We start from the raw sequence: 18,626 nt of genomic DNA on the forward strand, positions 1-18,626 counted from the left end.
ATATATATATATATATAAAGGTTCACCCTCTTTTCTATATGCTAGGTTTCACGTCTTATGTCAATTTAGAGTGCTGATAACAGCAAAATCATCTTTCAGACCTAAGCTATCAAACAAATGCAGTTCCATAACTTGATATATAACAAGGCATAATGCCGATAGTGTGGTTTATGTTGGTGTGAAGAAGTCAGTAATGTCACAAGACTATGATGTTAAAGGAAAATGATGACCAGTATTATTGGTCCCTAGGAGGAACTACCTGTATATCACAGAAGCAGCAGCACAAGGCTGAACATATTGTGCTGAAGATATTCCTCCAGAGACCTGGGGGGTTTTGAAGCAAATTAAACCAGAGAGAAGGTTCATATTGCTGCTCGAAAGGTCTCAAGACCCGGATAACATTGTTGAGACATAGAACTAAGCTTAATATTATCAGACAAAGAGAAACGGCTAAATAACTCAAGACAGCCGGAACTGAAATTACACCAAACAAAACTGCTGAAAAGGTCCTTTTAAGAACTAGTCTTCAAAACCACAGATAAACTAAATTTCACCGTGCTTTTCTGAGAGTAATATGGAAATTAGGCCTTGCCTAGAATGAGAAAGTGTTGAATAGTACATAAGAAACTCATCAATGTAATTGAAATCCCATTTAAAACTAGAATTTGTTCCTATCCTCTCAAAGTAATTTTTTTTTCATTAGCATCACCAAACAGAAATGCAAAAATGATTATTTCAAACATGTCTCTCGAACACTCCTCTGTCTCCTATTGGTTAGTTAGACTGATAGTCTCATCACAGACTCACACCATTGGTTGAGCTTTGTTGCGTCCATTTGGTTGATATGCTCAAAGAAACAGAAATGTTTTGATAGTGAGATGCAGAACACAACTGTAAAGGAATATGCCATGTTTCAGCGCATTTGATTGGAAAGAATCCCTGTTGAAAAAACGAGTATATGCTGGTTAGGTATGTTTTGAAGCATGGCTGCTGGTTTAAGATGGTCCTTAGCTGGTCATGAGCTGGTTTAAGCTGGTCATATGATGGTCCTAAGCTGGTCCTGAGCAGGAGCTAGTTGCTTAGGACCAGCTTAAACCAGCAGCCATGCTTCAAAAAATACCTAACCAGCATATGCTGGTTTTTTCAACAGGGATGCGTGCACAGAGTTACTGTATATCTTCATGACTAGCACAGTCAAGTTTGCTTGTGCAGCCACTCACAGCTTTTTGTGGCACTGTAAGATGCAATAACTGCTCACCCCACCCATTCATTTTACTACAGTGTTTAACAGAGCAAAGATAGCATAGCTTGTCTGTATGAATGTTAGTATATGTGCTTGTGTTAGTATGGTTATCTTGCTAACACTAATGTGGAAAGTTTTCTTGTTTTGTGGTGCGTGCTAGTGTTGGAGTAGCTAATTTACTGTCAAACAGCAAATGGAGAAAATATTACTGATAGCTTTCCCCCAGCTAAACATACTAATGCATACACTAACATTCATACAGACAAACTGTGCTATCTTTGCCCTGTGGCTCAACTGTTTTTATATATATATATACAGTGGGTACGGAAAGTATTCAGACCCCCTTAAATTTTTCACTCTTTGTTATATTGCAGCCATTTGCTAAAATCATTTAAGTTAATTTTTTTTCCTCATTAATGTACACACAGCACCCCATATTGACAGAAAAACACAGAATTGTTGACATCTTTGCAGATTTATTAAAAAAGAAAAACTGAAAAATGCTCAGTATTTAGTAGAAGCACCCATTTGATCTAATACAGCCATGAGTCTTTTTGATGCAACAAGTTTTTCACACCTGGAATTGGGGATCCTCTGCCATTCCTCCTTGCAGATCCTCTCCAGTTCTATCAGGTTGGATGGTAAACGTTGGTGGACAGCCATTTTTAGGTCTCTCCAGAGATGCTCAATTGGGTTTAAGTCAGGGCTCTGGCCGGGCCATTCAAGAACAGTCACAGAGTTGTTGAGAAGCCACTCCTTCGTTATTTTAGCTGTGTGCTTAGGGTCATTCTCTTGTAGCTTAAACCAGCAGCCATGCTTCAAAAAATACCTAACCAGCATATGCTGGTTTTTTCAACAGGGATGCGTGCACAGAGTTACTGTATATCTTCATGACTAGCACAGTCAAGTTTGCTTGTGCAGCCACTCACAGCTTTTTGTGGCACTGTAAGATGCAATATTTTGTTTATATATTTGTGACCCGTGCTGGCTAAATGAGTGTGAATGCGCACGGTCTAATATTGAGCTACAGGCAAAAGAAGTGAAAAATTTCGGTTTTGGTCGAATTTGAGGTTTTCACAAAAATGAGTTCATTAAGCCTTCTTCTAGTGATCCAAATGCTTCAAATAGTAATTAAACATCTAAAATGATCTTTATTTGTACGTTTTCTGAGAGGAGTACCTTTTTCTCTGCTCACTTCTGGACGACTGCTGCTGCTTCTCACCACAAGTTGTAGGATATATCGTTGCAAAGCGCAGCATTCCAGCTTTATGAATATTCATAGCGAATTCTGTATGACATGAGTCTGAACCAGTAAAATATGATTTTTAAACCCATGCTCATGAAAACAAAACGATCGCGCTGACTGACTTTGACTGACATATGTGACACTGGACCACAAAACCAGTCATAAGGGTCAATTTTTAGAAATTGAGATTTCTACATCATCTGAAAGCTGAATAAATAATATTTCCATTGATGTATGGTTTGTTAGGATAGGACAATATTTGGCTGAGATACATTTATTTGAAAATCTGGAATCTGAGGGAGCAAAAAAATCTAAATATTGAGAAAATCATCTTTAAAGTTGTCCAAATGAAGTTCTTAGCAATGCATATTACTAATCAAAAATGAAGTTTGAATCTATTTACAGTAGGAAATTTACAAAATATTTTCATGGAGCATGATCTTTACTTAATATCCTAATGATTTTTGGCATAAAAGAAAAATCTATAATTTTGACCCATACAATGTATTTTTGGCTATTGCTACAAATATACCCCAGCGACTTCAGACTGCTTTTGTGCTCCAGGGTCACATATATATATTCTTTATACTGTTTCATACTGTGCTGCTTCTAAGCAAACAAACACATTTAAGAAAGTCCTGATAACATGCAAATCATTTCAGACAAGACATAGTGTGGATCCAAAAAAAAGAGAAATTAATAATTTTATCAAAATATTATTGTTTTATTACATGCTTGCCAAAAAGAAAATGGGCTCTTTTTTTCTCTATCGTAGTCTCCACAGGCTTTCTTTCCCTAACAACATTACCGAACACCTTTGAGAGTTAATTTAATTTTTGTTGCAATATCATTATTCATTATTCCTTAATTTGTCTCCTATCCTGTTGTGTGCGTCAAGGAAAATCTTGTTAAAAGATATGGATCATCTTAACAAATGTTCAATATTTAGACAAGATGAGTGGAAAATTTCAATAACCATGCTAACTAACCTAATTAGAGCTTTACCGTTGGGTGTATCGCTACAGGATGAGAAACAACTGTGACTATCAGCCTATCATTTCACATAGACACTTTAAGCAAAAGCTGCCCTAAATATTTAGCTATTTTGCTATTTTAAAGATACCTTATTGATGTGTTTGTCACATGAAAGCAAACAGCAGTTTGGTGTTTCTCGGGTATTACTTAGCTTAAGAACAAATAACAAACATTTTTAATGATGCTGTGAGAATCAGTGTTTGCCAAGAGGCTCAGTCTGGCTTCAGGAGAAAGGCTCAGGCACGTATTGAGCAGAAGAGACAGGAGTAATAAAATATGCGCTACAGTTTCAATTTAATTACATTCAACAGGACACATAATTCATACTAACGAATGTTTGCCAGCTGTCACTGTTCACATTGAAAATGTGTTCTAAAATGTATAGAGTACTAATTAATTAACAAATAATTTACCAATCATATGAAATTAGTATTAATAAATTAATTTGTACTACAGAGGTGGCACAGAAGAACACAAAAGTGGCTTGTAGGTACATTTGTTTAATGCAGGTGCTTTCCATATGCTTTGACCATTGCAGGAGTGACCACTGTCCTTACCATGACCACCCTGAGTATCAGCGCGAGAAACTCTCTGCCCAAGGTGGCCTATGCTACAGCCATGGACTGGTTCATCGCCGTCTGCTACGCCTTTGTCTTCTCGGCTCTCATTGAGTTTGCCACTGTTAACTACTTCACCAAGAGGGGTTACGCCTGGGATGGGAAAAGTGTGGTGCCAGAAAAGGTAAAGCCACTTCAGCTTTCAATTAAAAGGAAAACAAAATGTTTTATGTCATTAAAGTATTGGTTCATAAAAATGAAAACTGTCATCATTTTCTTACTCTCATGTTATGATATTTTGAAGCTACTGTTTTCCATTCACTGAAAGTTTTTATTATTATTATTTATAGTATTATATTAGGAAAATTACTTTTAAAATGACTTAATACAGTATATCATAATAATGAGAAAAATCTCAAAACTTAATGTTATAAAATTGAGAGAAAATTATTATTCATTATATATTTTTATGATCTAACATCTCATTGTGTTGACTTTGAAATTGTAATGACTTACTATATAGTAATAATGAGAAACTTTCCCATAATTTTGACTTAGTATCTCATATAAGATTGCTCACAATTGTGAGTTAATGCAATTTTTTTTTTAAATCTCATTATTATGACTTAAAAGTTTATCATAATAAGGATTTAGTATCTTGTAAAAAATGGACGCTTTCACATAATGATGAAATTTCTCATAATGACTTAGTATCTTGTAAAAACGATTTTTTCATAATAATTAATTTTCTTCTAATAATTACTTAATGTAAGCAACAGACTGGGTGACATTAGGTTACACTAGCGACATCCACTGGATAAAGCCGAATAAATGTGAGAACATGGCATGTACAGTAGTTGTTTTCATTAAAATATAATTTATAATCTATATTTTACATTCATTCTAATTTATTTATTTATTTGTTATTTCTGATAAACTGTATGGTATGCTAAGGTAACCTTGAAATTTTAAGCTTGTAAAATTACTTCAGATTTGCTGTCTCAAGCCAACATCAACGTTTGTCTTAAAAAAAATTTATCTAGTTATGAGCTGTGTTGGGCAAGTTACTCTAAAACAGTAATTAATCACTAGTTACTAATTACATCTCCAACAGTGTAATTCGATAACTGTACTCTCTTTAAAAAGTATTGCATTACTTACTACTAATTACCCATATCAACCTCGATCAGCTGAGCAATACAAGGATAGACATGAAACTGCTCTTTTAATTCTTTCAAATTAATATTATAAAACTGCATAAATTATTCTTCAACTCACCAAAGTATTTAAAGGGAGAAGGTTACATTAAAAATATACATTTTAACATTAGATGATACATTTTGATGTTAAATCCACTATTGCTTTATATAGAATTGTTCTAAAGTCTATGCAGTATTTAATGCAGTTACAGCAGAAGTAACTAATTAAATTACAGTAAAATTAAGAGTAATCCTTTACTTTTTACTCAGGTTTTTATCAGGTTTAACAGCAGTGACCTCAAACATACAGCATTTGTTTCTTATGCATCTCACGACTAATTGCAACGCAACATGTTTAAACTAGTGCTGTCAAACGATTAATCGCGATTAATCGCATCCCAAATAAAAGTTTTTGTTTACATGCTATATGTGTGTGCACTGTGTATATTTATTATGTATATGTGAATACACACGCATGCATGTATATATAAAAAAATATATATGTTATGTTTATATATTAAATATATTTATATATAATATCAATTAGCTGAATATAGATATATACATGTAAATATTTTCAAAATAGATACTGTATACATACATAAGAAATATACACAGTACACACACATATATTATGTAAACAAAAACTTTTATTTTGGATGCGATTAATCGCGATTAATCGTTTGGCACCACATTATAAATCCTTATCCTTATTTAAAATCTTATAAATCCAAAGATGAAATGGCAAATACTGACAAAAATGTCATCTGTTCTTTACATAAAATCACTGTGTGACTTCAAAATACTTGGAATATTGTGTACAATAATAGAGCGCTGCAGCCGTGGTGTCAAAACCTGGAAAAGTAATATGCTGTGGATTCCCTTGAGATTTTCCTATGGGTTTTTATAATGGGGTTTTGCAATTTATGAGCAAAATAAGGTCTGTGGTAAACATCAGGCGACGATACTTGGACGTTTTGCTCTACACGGTAAATTACACACCCATACTGAAAACACAAATCGTGAAGCAGTTCGTTTTTGGAAACATATGTTTCTAATAAGTCACTAGATAAGGGTGTGAGTGTGTGCAGTTTGTGTTGCAGAGCAGAACGTCCAAGTATCGTCAAGTTATGTTTACCGCAGACCTTACTTAGCTCATAAACTGAAAAAAAAACATTATAAAACCCCATGGGAGAATCTTGAGGGAAATAAATATGTGGCCCTGGACCACAAATCCAGTCATAAGGGTCAATTTTTCGAAATTGAGATGTATACATCATCTGAACGCTGAATAAATAAGCTTTCCATTGATGTATGGTTTGTTAGGACAGGACAATATTTGGTCAAGATACAACTATTTGAAAATCTGGAATCTGAGGGTGCAGAAAAATCTAAATATTGAGAAAATCGCCTTTAAAGTTGTCCAAATGAAGTTCTTAGCAATGCATATTACTAATCAAAAATTAAGTTTTAATATATTTACAGTAGGACATTTTCAAAATATCTTCATGGAACATGATCTTTACTTAATATACTAATGATTTTTGGCATAAAAGAAAAATCTATAATTTTGACCCATACAGTGTATTGTTGGCTATTGCTACAAATATACCCCAGCGACTTAAGATTGGTTTTGTGCTCCAGGGTCACATATATGAAGAAGAATCTCTATAGTTAGGTATCAGCAATACTGCGCAATCGTAATAGCAGATGACATCTTTCTTGTTGACCTCCTTTACAGCAAAAGAAAAAGAAGGAGTCATTGCTGAAAAAGAACAACACCTACACGGCCGCGACGGCGACGACGTTTGCTCCGAACATTGCCAGAGACCCTGGTTTGGCAACTATTGCTAAAAGTGCCCCCCCTCCGCCAACCGAGCCCAAGGAAGAGCCAAAACCCAAACCCCCCGAGGCCAAGAAGACCTTCAACAGCGTGAGCAAGATCGACAGGATCGCCAGAATAGCCTTCCCGCTGCTCTTCGGAACCTTTAACTTGGTGTATTGGGCCACTTACTTGAATAAAAAACCCAAAATACAGGGCGCCCTGCAGCCACACTAATTCCATCTCCTCTTTTCTGTTTTTCTTTCTTACGTTTCTAAACAATAACAACAAAAAAGTGAAACAAAAAATTTGTCTCAAATTTGTTTCAATGATAGTCAAGCTCCCACTTTCAAGTTTTTGTCGACATATGTAACATACTGTATCTTCCTATATGATAACGAGAGCGACTGTATTATGTACAAACCACTGCACTGGAAGGGAACTCATACTTACTATATATACAAACAGACCTGAGAAAATGCTATTCTGCAAATGCACATAGAATTATAGTTTAATACTCCCTTCCTTATGGAATAGTTAACCCAAAAAAAAAAAGAAGAAAAAATGATTCTGTCATTAAATACTCTCCCTCGTGTTGTTCCAATCCTGTATGCTCTTGAAGAACACAAAAGGAGACACTTTGCTCTTCTCGTTACGATAGCAGTTTAGCGGCCATAAAAACCAACAACGAGCACCATAAACGTAAAAGTAAAAAGTCCTGTTCCTCACATGAAACTACCACATAGAAATATAGTTGATGTATGCAGTATTTTTATGGCACTTTTTTTATTATTATTTTTTTGTCCTTTTTGGACATATGTGCTGACTATGTTGTTGTATGTGTAAACATTTTGTGTTCCAGAAAAAAAGAAAACACACAAACAACCGACAGGTTTAAAACAACATGAGGGTGAAATAAAAAAAAAAACAGGGTGAACTATTCTCTGAAGATTCTTTTAACATAAAATATGTTTTTGCATTACATTAGCAATGCACATGGAATACGTTTGCATGGGTGAAGCTTTCTATACCCCGTTAACAGCTTGATTTAAACAGTCATGTGCTCCTCTGTTTTCTCTCTTTAGCCTGTGTTCTGGATCTTCTGTTGTTTGACCTTAGGATTCCATTAACAGCAATAAAACATGTCTCAGTGGGGGGGAAAAAAACAATCATTTACTCATGGATATAAAAAGTGTAGAGAAAAGATTAATGTGTATATCATAAAGCATACTATTTATTTTCTTCTCATGTAAATATTATAAAATCTTGGAGATGTCGATATTAATTTTGAGCTTTGCTAAATGTAACTACAAGGTACAAACTCAGTGCTTGACAGAGAGAGAGCGAGTGCATTGTGTTTTGATTTGCACAGATTATTGAGGATATTCGGGTATATGAATATTTATTTTATTTTTATTTGTTTTTTTTATCTACATATTTATAGCCGGATACATATAAATGAAAACTATTATAAAGAGGGACTAAACTAGATAGACTGTCTTGGTGTCGGAATGCAATTTTATATTTAGCATTAAATTACTCTTCAGTCTTTATTTTGGTAGATGCTTTTTGAGAGAAATTGTGGCGGGCACTCACGGGATCTAGATATGATGGCACTAGAGTTATCACTTCTGTGCTGCATCACTTTAAAGTGAACGAGTCAGAGCGGATCAAGAGTAGTGCCTTGTATATATTTGCAAGTTTAGAGTGTACTTTCTTAGAAGGTGCTCTCCTTGTTTCTTTGAATTAGATGGGCAACCTTTCAAAAACATCACTGAAGTATCAGATACACTGCCTTTTGTCTCACAGCCCATAGTGAACATATATTCCATTACAGACATGTTTGTCACTGCTTGTTAATGAAAACTAAAAGAAGACGTGTCTAGCTATTAGCCATGTATGTGAATACACTGTTCTACATATAAATATGTCTTGTAGTGCTATTACAATGCCAAAATTTTTTATGTTTGTGGCATGTCAGTTGCTCCTCAAGCACCTATTGAAAAGAAACCAAACTTATAAAGAGTATCCTCTCTATTTTTGGACTGAGAGAAAAAAGAAAAAAAAGTTATCTTAAATGAGGAACTTTTACATATGATCATACTTTACTTTGATGTAGCAATATAGATTAGTAAGGGCTTTTTTGTGATCGAAGTGATAAAAGGCACCCCATTATGATCAATTTGAGTTGCTATTGTTGGTATGTTTATAAACGCCTGAAATATAAGAAGCTCTTATAAGTTGGCAGTACTCCTCTGTTTTGTCAGTTTGGTTACTTTCCGTGTTTAAAAAGCACTTTTTTATTCCTTTTTCAAAATAACGAATACACAAAATTTTGAAACGGACGTTTTTGGGGTATGCCACTGGATCAGGATATTTCCATCACATTATCTGGACTACATGATGCATATAAATGTCATGTTACCCCTCTTTAATTTAGAGCTTTTTGACAGTATCTAGGAGTTTGCTGAGTTTGTGCCAGATTACTCTGGGATATGTGTGAAAACAGTATGCAAATGCACAGTCATGGATTCCTTTAGAGCCAGACTTTTGTGAATGCGATAAAATTATGAGTTCAATGTATGTATGTGTATATATATATATATATATATATATATACATACACACACACACACAGATTTTCCATGATGATACTTGTTCTAAAGATGCAACATTTTATTTGTACCAACCTCTTGTTATGCATTTTGCACATTATAGGCATATTTGATATTTATGTAGTCAGCTTTGTGCTATGCAAGGATAACTTTGAACCATATTAATTAGCTTCACACCCCTCCTCACTGTCGTTTCCAATATATATTGTAAAAAGTCCGTTACGAACTGTGCACCCTATTTAGCTGTGGGACTGTTTGTCATTCTGAAAGCATGTAAAGATCTGGAATAATCCATTTTAAAGACAGGGTAATGGCAATGGCAATAAAAAAACAAGGATTGAAAAGAATATTTCAGTTAGTGTATTGTATTATTTACACAACAAACAATAGATATATTTAGATTTGTTTCGTTGCATCTAATAATATATTTTTGATGACCTGTGTTATGGATTAAGAACTTGTAATTTTATTTGTTTTATGGGAGATTATAGCATTTCATATGCATAGCAGATTGTGAAAGTGGTTTAATTTTTGATTTTGCAATGTACTGAAGAAATCCAACACGCACTGTAATTAAAAAACTACATCTGTGCTTGACAAAATTTGAAGTAACAACTAACTCGAAAGATGAACATGTGCATAAATGGTCAGCAATGTGCACAAGTCCAGAGGCAAAGTATGATTTATTCTGTACTGTACACTGGGACATTGTCTTTGTAAAGGTTTGCTTTCTTAAATGTTATGGCCCTGTAGAATTTGATTATCTTCATTAGTCATACAATAAAAGAAAAAAGAAATCTATCACGTTTGGTCATTTTTGTTGCTTTAATTTGCTTGATGCATATTTTTGCCTTGTTTTCCAACCCTGATTCCCTGAGTAGGGAACGAGATGCTGCGTTCTGCCACAGCTCTTCATTAGACATTCCCTTTCATGAGTTCACGCTTAGATGCAAACATTGTCAGCATGATTTGCAGCATGATCAGTGCATTGTGAAACTTGTGCAAGAAGTGAAATGTCCTCTGCTTCCGTGTCACTTCTCTGTGCTTACTTTGTCACATTCACTTTGTGTAGTTTTTGAAGCGTCAGCTTTGGAAGTCCTGTACACTTGCATTATATGGACTCACAGAAATGGATTATGTTTATGTTTACCTCATAATTAAAGGGGTCATGATATGCATTTCCAGATCTTATGAAGTTAGCAGTTTTTTGTAACAAAAAAGTTCAAATATTTGTAAAATAATTGTCCTTCCTTATATTTTCAATCTGTCAAAAACACTTCATTTAAGAAGGCATTAACTACTTAATCGCACTGTATCAATGCTCTTCTTTACAGCCATAAATAACAATAAAGGTGATTTGATTTGAGCATGTGTGACTTGATATGATATGAAACGTTTTGAACCTGAGTCAGAATAAAATGATAATAAAACTAACAACATAATAAAACTAACACAACTGCAACGATTGCCTCCAAAGATAAAATACTCAGCACTGCTGTATCTTTCAATACAAGATATTTAGAAAAAAATGGCATCATGTTGAGAATAGTTAAAGGAATCTGTTGTGAAATGCAACAAAAAAATATGTGACCCTGGACCACAAAACCAGTCTTAAGTTCTTAAGTAAGCAATAGCCAAAAACACATCAAAATTATTGATTTTTCTTTTATGCCAAAAATCATTAGGATATTAAGTAAAGATCATGTTCCATGAAAATATTTTGTCAATTTCCTACCATAAATATATAAAAACTTCATTTTTGATTAGTAATATGCATTGCTAAGAACTTCATTTGGACAACTTTAAAGATGATTTTCTCAATATTTAGATTTTTTTGCACCCTCAGATTCCAGATTTTCAAATAGTTGTATCTCAGCCAAATATTGTCCTATGATATATTGTCCTTCGGATGATGTATAAATCTCAATTTCGAAAAATTAAGACTGGTTTTGTGGTCCAGGGTCACATATTAAAAAAATTATTGTTCAATCGCTCAGGCACGTCGTGAAAAAAACTTCAGCCGTGCATTTCTAATAGTTGATGGATATGCAGAGTTTTTGGATGTGCACTTCGTCTGCTTTCAGGGACGGAACAACGTCTGACGGTCTTACTCGACAGCTTGATTTACATACACATAAGGGGCATGCCTACTTAAATCTATATATATAATATTTAAACTAAATTCAAAGTCAAAATTCTCATTCTTTCTTATAGAGTTGATTGATTTTGTTTATCCCTAAACGTTACTTAATGCATTAACTATCACACATATACTAAAGTATTTAAGGCTGTCGTTATTCATGCACGAGTTCAAATTACTTCAGAAGAATAGCTTTTATTGATTCATGATTAGTTCCTGCCTTCACTAATCATTAGTTCATGTTATTTTAAGTACCAGTGCATGATTATTCATGTACAGTCATTGTAAAGCCTTACCAGATGTTTTCACTGGAAGCAAGATAAAAATAAAGATTAAAAGAAAGTTCACCTAGTAGTTAATAGAGTTGTCAATCCCAAACTGCCTAAAGGTCCTTTATCCTCAGTACTTACAGTTCTCTCTCTGTTATCTTCAGGGCACAGGCGATTGTAGTGTACTCTGTGAATAAGTTCATTTCAGCAAACCTTTTTTTATGGTGATGAAGTGTTAATTGGTTGAGACCCATAGACGAGGCCTGTGGATGTGCTGTGCTCACTCTGCAAACCCTCACCTCAGGTGAAGCACAGCTTGTGCTTCCTCCAGAGCAGCTGAGGCATGCTTGAAGACGGTTACATAACCACGGTGCTCCTTTAGTCAAGCACTCCTGTGCCCACCTCATCTTCTCCAACCCTCCCAGACGTCCTTGCTCATGATGCGAGAGGAATCAGAGGAGAGCTGGGACCGTTATTACTCAGACTCCACTATTACACAAATTACAAACAGTCTAATAAAATCAATGTGCTAGTTAGTTAATGATCAGAACCTAATGAGAAGAAAATGCTGGTATTTAGGGTGCTTATCAGAGCAGGTAATGTTCTCTTTAAATGCTGGTCTGAGGTCAGGTTTGTGGTTTCTCATAAAATGATTACGGCTTAATAGCTTGATAGTGTTATACATTTTTTAATAATTTCAATTCCCCCCAGAGGTCTGCTTATAATGTTATTTTTTCAGCACTAAAAGCAGATAAAAATTTGATTTCAAGAACATTTCCCAAAGTGGGCCTGTCCCTGAATCAAATGGGCCATTTTAAGTAATATACCTATCACGTGGAATGAGCACACTTTGTAGAACATGCAGACATGTAAAATACTGTATAACTGAATATGTTCATTTTGGAAATTAACTTTAGTCACTTGCAGTGTTGGGGAGGAACTAGTTGCATGTAACGGCATTACGTAAATTAATTACAAATTGCGGTAACACTTTATTTTAAGGTGTCCTTGTTACTTATGTTACATGTACTTACTATTATAATAACTATTAATTATGCATAATTACATGCAAGTAACCCTAAGTAATCCTAACCCTATAGTAAGTACATGTAGTTAATTAATGTTACTCAGTACTTAAATGTATAATTACACTGTAACAAGGACACTTTCAAATAAAGTGTAACCGTTGCATTGCCGGTTTTTGAAGTGCACACTGCCTCCTGCCATTTAAAGGCCATTTAGTAAAGCAATGCTACTCTGATGCTTTTGACTGGTTCTCTGGTTTGAATTGGTTTGAATTTGCAGTGCACCATGTCTGGCAATTCCATCAATCCACATTGCCTCTGAAAGCTTTATTTATTTATTTTTATTTTTTATATTTAGGCTGTTTGAGAGTTGCCACCATGGCGAGTGATCAAAATTCCAGTGCTGGAAATTTCTAAACCATTTCATCCAGAAATCAGAAAAGGCTGCAAATATAACAGTTCAGTGCAAAATATGTTTGCCGATTATTAAAATTCTATTGACATCAAAGGTTTCAGTGTCGAACCTGAGGAAGCCTTAATTACAGTTAGCCTCCAGTTAACTGTAAGCAGTCATTAAATAAAGCAGAAAAGGCATTGCCTCATCTGTATTGCTTGGTGCATGCAAGGTAGTTTATTTAACAATGTTAATCTCTATTCATAACAAGAGATTTTAGGATACAGAATAGGATACATGCTTATTCGATAACTGGTTTATTTCCTATTTGGGTTTATGTATATGCTTTATTTTTTTATTTTTTTCCAAGGCATTGTTAGATGCCAGTGTTCCCAGTTATAGCTATTCAAAGAACAGAATCATTGCTATTAAACTATTTCTTGTTCTGATTTTAAATCTGTATTTAAGCTCAGAACGATCTCAAAGTAAAAAGAGCTGCTAAAGTCTGATTTTGTGGTGACTGTGCTTTAAAATTAAATTTTTGTAATCTCAATTCAAGTGATGAAGGATTTTGAAAGTCTGAGAGTAATCAGAGTTGAGTCCCAGAGTTGTTTGAAAATGATTAACAGTTGAAAACATCAGTTAGAAATTAAAAAAAAAAAAAGTAATCAAATGTAATCAGTTACATTACATCAATAAAGTAATTGAAATAGTCACACTACTTATTACATTTTAAATATGGTAACTTGTAATCTGTAACCTATCACATTTCCAAAGTAACCATCCCAACACTGGTGTTTTCTAGTGTTTCCAAATAAAATGTTCCAATTTTAAAATGTTTTAAAACATTTTCCAGTAAGGTTAATGGAATGTTTATTCAAAGTTATCTGTTATTTAATAACCTTCCTAAAATGCAAATGTAATCATTTTTCTGAAATGTTTTAGTTGGACGTTCATCTAACATTATTATTATTATTATTATTATTATTATGCTATACTACTTGTTTAGTGAACATTCAAAAGTAACATTCCCATAATGTCTACAAAATGATCAAATGGAATGTTCATATAACCAAGAAAAAATAAAAATAAAATTTTTTTAAAACAATAAAAAAAATACGTATACAGGCAACAGTCAGAAACAACATTTTGAGAACTTAATAGTAACATTAGCAAAACGTTCTTCAAACACATTTTTGTTAACAGGATGCAAGTTACTAAATTCACCCTTACTTCACACTGCACTCCGCATGATTAATCAATGTATTCAATAAAAATTTGAAAAATACAATTATTTGTGTTTTATTTATCTGTAGTTGTGAGTTAAATAGAGACCAGGACGCATTTTATGACTAATCAGTGCAGAAATCCAGATAATTTCAAAGTATTCACAAATGTATCATTCCCACTGTATGTTATTTACAAGTATACTATATACGTGGCATAATTAGTGTATAAAATATTCTGTGTACGGTTTTATGCATATTTGTATATTAAATTGTACACATCTATGTATATCCAAGCCTTTCAATATATGTTGATATTAAATTTGTAAATATAAAAGTTAGACATATTAAAGTTTTATAAGAAAGGAAGAAATGAGAATGCTCTGAGAGGAGTGGTGGTGGCATGGATTGGTGTAAAATGTGAAATTATCACCCTCGATACCCAGCAATATGTCATATATTACATTTTCAATGGAAAGTTTAAGTGCTGGAGATTATTTCTTGGTCTGGATACCCTTCATAACAAGAATAACATATTTGTTATATCTTAAGGCTGAAATTGGTTATTTGACATTTCAGTGCTTTAATGCAATGCTTTATTTTTTGTTGTTGAATCTGTCTTAGAATACATGCTAGGGATTTCTGTTTTTGTGTGTGTGTGTGTGTGTGTGTGTGTACAGAGATGATAGAGCCCTCTTCTCAGAGATATATGAAGTGTTTCAGACAGGCAGAGCTCAGTGATTGGCTTCATCACAGCCAATCAAATGACAGAGACCTGATGATCTACGTCCGTGTTAGGCAACCCAGTGTAACAGGTGTCACAATGGTTACTAGGGCTGTTTATCGCTATACATTTGTTTCCAGATTAATTAAATTCTGATTAAAAAGCATTTGATTTAATTCAGTTCCTTTTTTTATAATTAGGTTTTATTCTATTCAATTTATTTTGTTATAGTTCAGTTACAGTGTCCATTTTACTTACAAATGAAATAAATTATGTCTCAGCTGTTGATGTAAATTATGCAGGGAAACTTCTGATACTTTTATGAAAATAAGACTATGTGTGTGTGTGTGTGTGTGTGTGTCGAGACAGCAGAAATAATCTCACCATCATTGTGTCTGTTTTCTTTCCAGTGTATCATCCCTTTATTAACACTGCACAATATCATTTTCTCATTTTTAGTTCGGGAATACTTACGTTAGTGATGCAGGCTTACATAACCCAACTTATGTAATGCAATTAAAAAAAGGCTCTCTGTTTTTTTTCCAAACCTTTTATTCACATTGTTATGTGCAGGCTCTTCTTCTCAAAGGAAGTGCCAAAAAAATTCAAGGTGATTCTGCTGGTTTGCACAGCAACTGCATTCTTGTTACAGAATTTCACAGTATATAAATAACCATACACACAGACATTTGTTCTTTGTTATGAGCTTTGTGGTGTGATGGTATATATATCATGTGGCGGTAGAAATGTGTCAACCAAAATTCTGCTTCACCATTTATGAAGTGCTATATCGTGATGTGATTTGAAAGATATTAATCACCAAGCAGAAAGCTATAGCAAATGCTGTAAACTGTGACACAGACAGGAACTTCCAGTTTATAATAAGAGTGATTTCACAGTTTAATGGGACAGGTGTACAGCTAAATCAGCATTACAAAGGCTTCAAACATGGTTTATCCGATCATATTTACCTTTTATTTTTTTTTACTCAAATAATGTGAAGCAGCTGTTATTGCACTGATGCCAGACTCATTGAATTTATTGATTTGCTATAAATGATAGTATATTTTGGTTTGCAGCTATCAAATCCCCACAAAAAAAGAGAGAAATGTTTAACGTCAATTCCATTTAAAAAACTGGATTACTGAAACTAGATTACTTTTTGTTCCTGTATGTTTTTGGCCACCAGGGTTATGTCATATTTTGCAGTCTCTGTGCTCATCTTTGGTAAAGTGCACTATTAGTTTGCCGTTTTGTTCCCTGTTTCCCTTTGTCTTGTTATTCAATTTGTTACCCTGTGTGTATGTAGTTTTCTGTGTTTGTTCTCTATTGTTGTGCTATCATGCATGTTGCGTTGGTGTGCTCAGTTTGGTCTCTTTGTGTTTTGTATTCCGGTTCCTGAATTAATTGTATTTTTGATATTACTTTAATAAAACTCTGCATTCGTGTCCTGCTTTCCCCTTTCTCTGACTTCACCAAATGTTACAGTGGAGATGTCCTCAGACTATAATGACATATTTCTGTGCTCCATGGTTCTTCGCACCAGACTTAACAATAATAATTCACAACAGGGGTTGTTGGACTGAGGCATAGTCGGAGACCAAACAATATTTAAAAAACAAAGAGTCATAAGAGCTGCCATCCTGCATAAATATCTGCCTCGTGCTGGCGAGATGACTCGTGAGGAGAGCCAAAGCAAACAAGCCATTTAAAGAGAAGCGAACACAATGCTGGGAGCTGACACACTCCAGACTCCTGGGATGCAGTCCTCTTGAAAAAATTAAGTTACATACTATTCAGTATTTTACACTATGTTAATGAAATCACTATCAACAAAATCTATTTACTCTGCAACTGCATGAATAATATTATGAGATTAATGATTTCAATATTACTAAAACTGCTAGTTAGTGCTGACAGCCCTCTCGTTCGTGTGCTATTGCTTAATTATATTATGTTTTAAACACAAAAACTCATATAGGGGCAATGCATATCTTGAATGTTGGGGGGATTTTTTGTTAATTTTGGTGGTATTTACAGCCTTGCACAATGCTATTTTATACCAATGCCAGACTAGATTGCTTGTTGTTAAGCTTAATAGAGGGTTATTAGGATGTTTTATTAATAGCGGTTTAATTTCACAGCAGTGGTATCGCAGAATTAGAACTTAAATGCATAAAATGTATTGCAAAAAGAGGGAGAAAAAGGCTTGCAAAAAGGCCAAAATAGCAGGTGCTTGGGCATCAATTTTGGTCTATCTGTGCACGTTCCTGGCTTTTGATTAATCAAGATTATTTATTATGATTTTCTTTTTACAGCCATTGTTTTATCTAAAAAGATATTTGAAGGTGTAAACTGATATAGGTAAGTGAAAATATGTCTTAAGTCACTGGGTATATTTGTAGCAATAGCCAACAATACATTGTATGGGTCAAAATTATAGATTTTTCTTTTATGCCAAAAATCATTAGGATATTAAGTAAAGATCATGTTCCATGAAGATATTTTGTACATTTCCTACCGTAAATATATCAAAACTTAATTTTTGATTAGTAATATGCATTGCTAAGAACTTAATTTGAACAACTTTAAAGATGATTTTCTCAATATTTAGATTTTTTTGCACCCTCAGATTCCAGATTTTCAAATAGTTGTATCTCGACCAAATATTGTCCTATCATAACAAACCATACATCAATGGAAAGTTTATTTATTCAGCTTTCAGATGATGCATAAATCTCAATTTCGAACAATTGACCCTTATGACTGGTTTTGTGGTCCAGGGTCACATATATACAGAAGTGAGAAAAGAATATTAATAGAGATAAACTGTGTGTGTCACAGGACATATGTGTGAATGTTTTGAAGTACAAAAATAATTAGTCATCCATCAGACATTTCGGTTACCCGTGTATAGGTTTAATCGTTAAAACTTATTTCATACTAGTTCGGTTAAAATGTTACACAAGTGCATGAAATATGAATATTTATGGGAAATAAAAGATTTATTGATGGGTAATAGTGCATATGGGTTTGTGTAATGTCATACCTTGCTTTTATACATGTTGTTTTTTTATTGTTTTGCAATCTTTTTTTATTTAATGGTAATTTAATGGGGGGGGGGGGGGGGG

At 33.9% G+C, this 18,626-nt stretch overlaps 1 protein-coding gene across 3 annotated transcripts in view; it reads left to right on the forward strand.

The window, feature by feature from the left end:
• Positions 1-8,001, forward strand: part of LOC107713598 (gamma-aminobutyric acid receptor subunit alpha-1-like) — a 26,420-nt gene extending 18,419 nt beyond the window's left edge. For all 3 annotated transcript variants that reach the window (XM_016519155.1, XM_016519157.1, XM_016519156.1), the window contains exons 9-10: positions 4,063-4,265; positions 7,022-8,001. In XM_016519155.1, the coding sequence (XP_016374641.1) occupies positions 4,063-4,265; positions 7,022-7,339 (521 nt within the window). In that variant the 3' untranslated portion in view covers positions 7,340-8,001. The remainder of the gene's footprint in view (positions 1-4,062; positions 4,266-7,021) is intronic.
• Positions 8,002-18,626: the final 10,625 nt, after the last annotated feature.

Source organism: Sinocyclocheilus rhinocerous, unplaced genomic scaffold (assembly GCF_001515625.1).
Source record: "Sinocyclocheilus rhinocerous isolate Xijiao unplaced genomic scaffold, SAMN03320098_v1.1 scaffold599, whole genome shotgun sequence".
NCBI lineage: Eukaryota > Metazoa > Chordata > Actinopteri > Cypriniformes > Cyprinidae > Sinocyclocheilus > Sinocyclocheilus rhinocerous.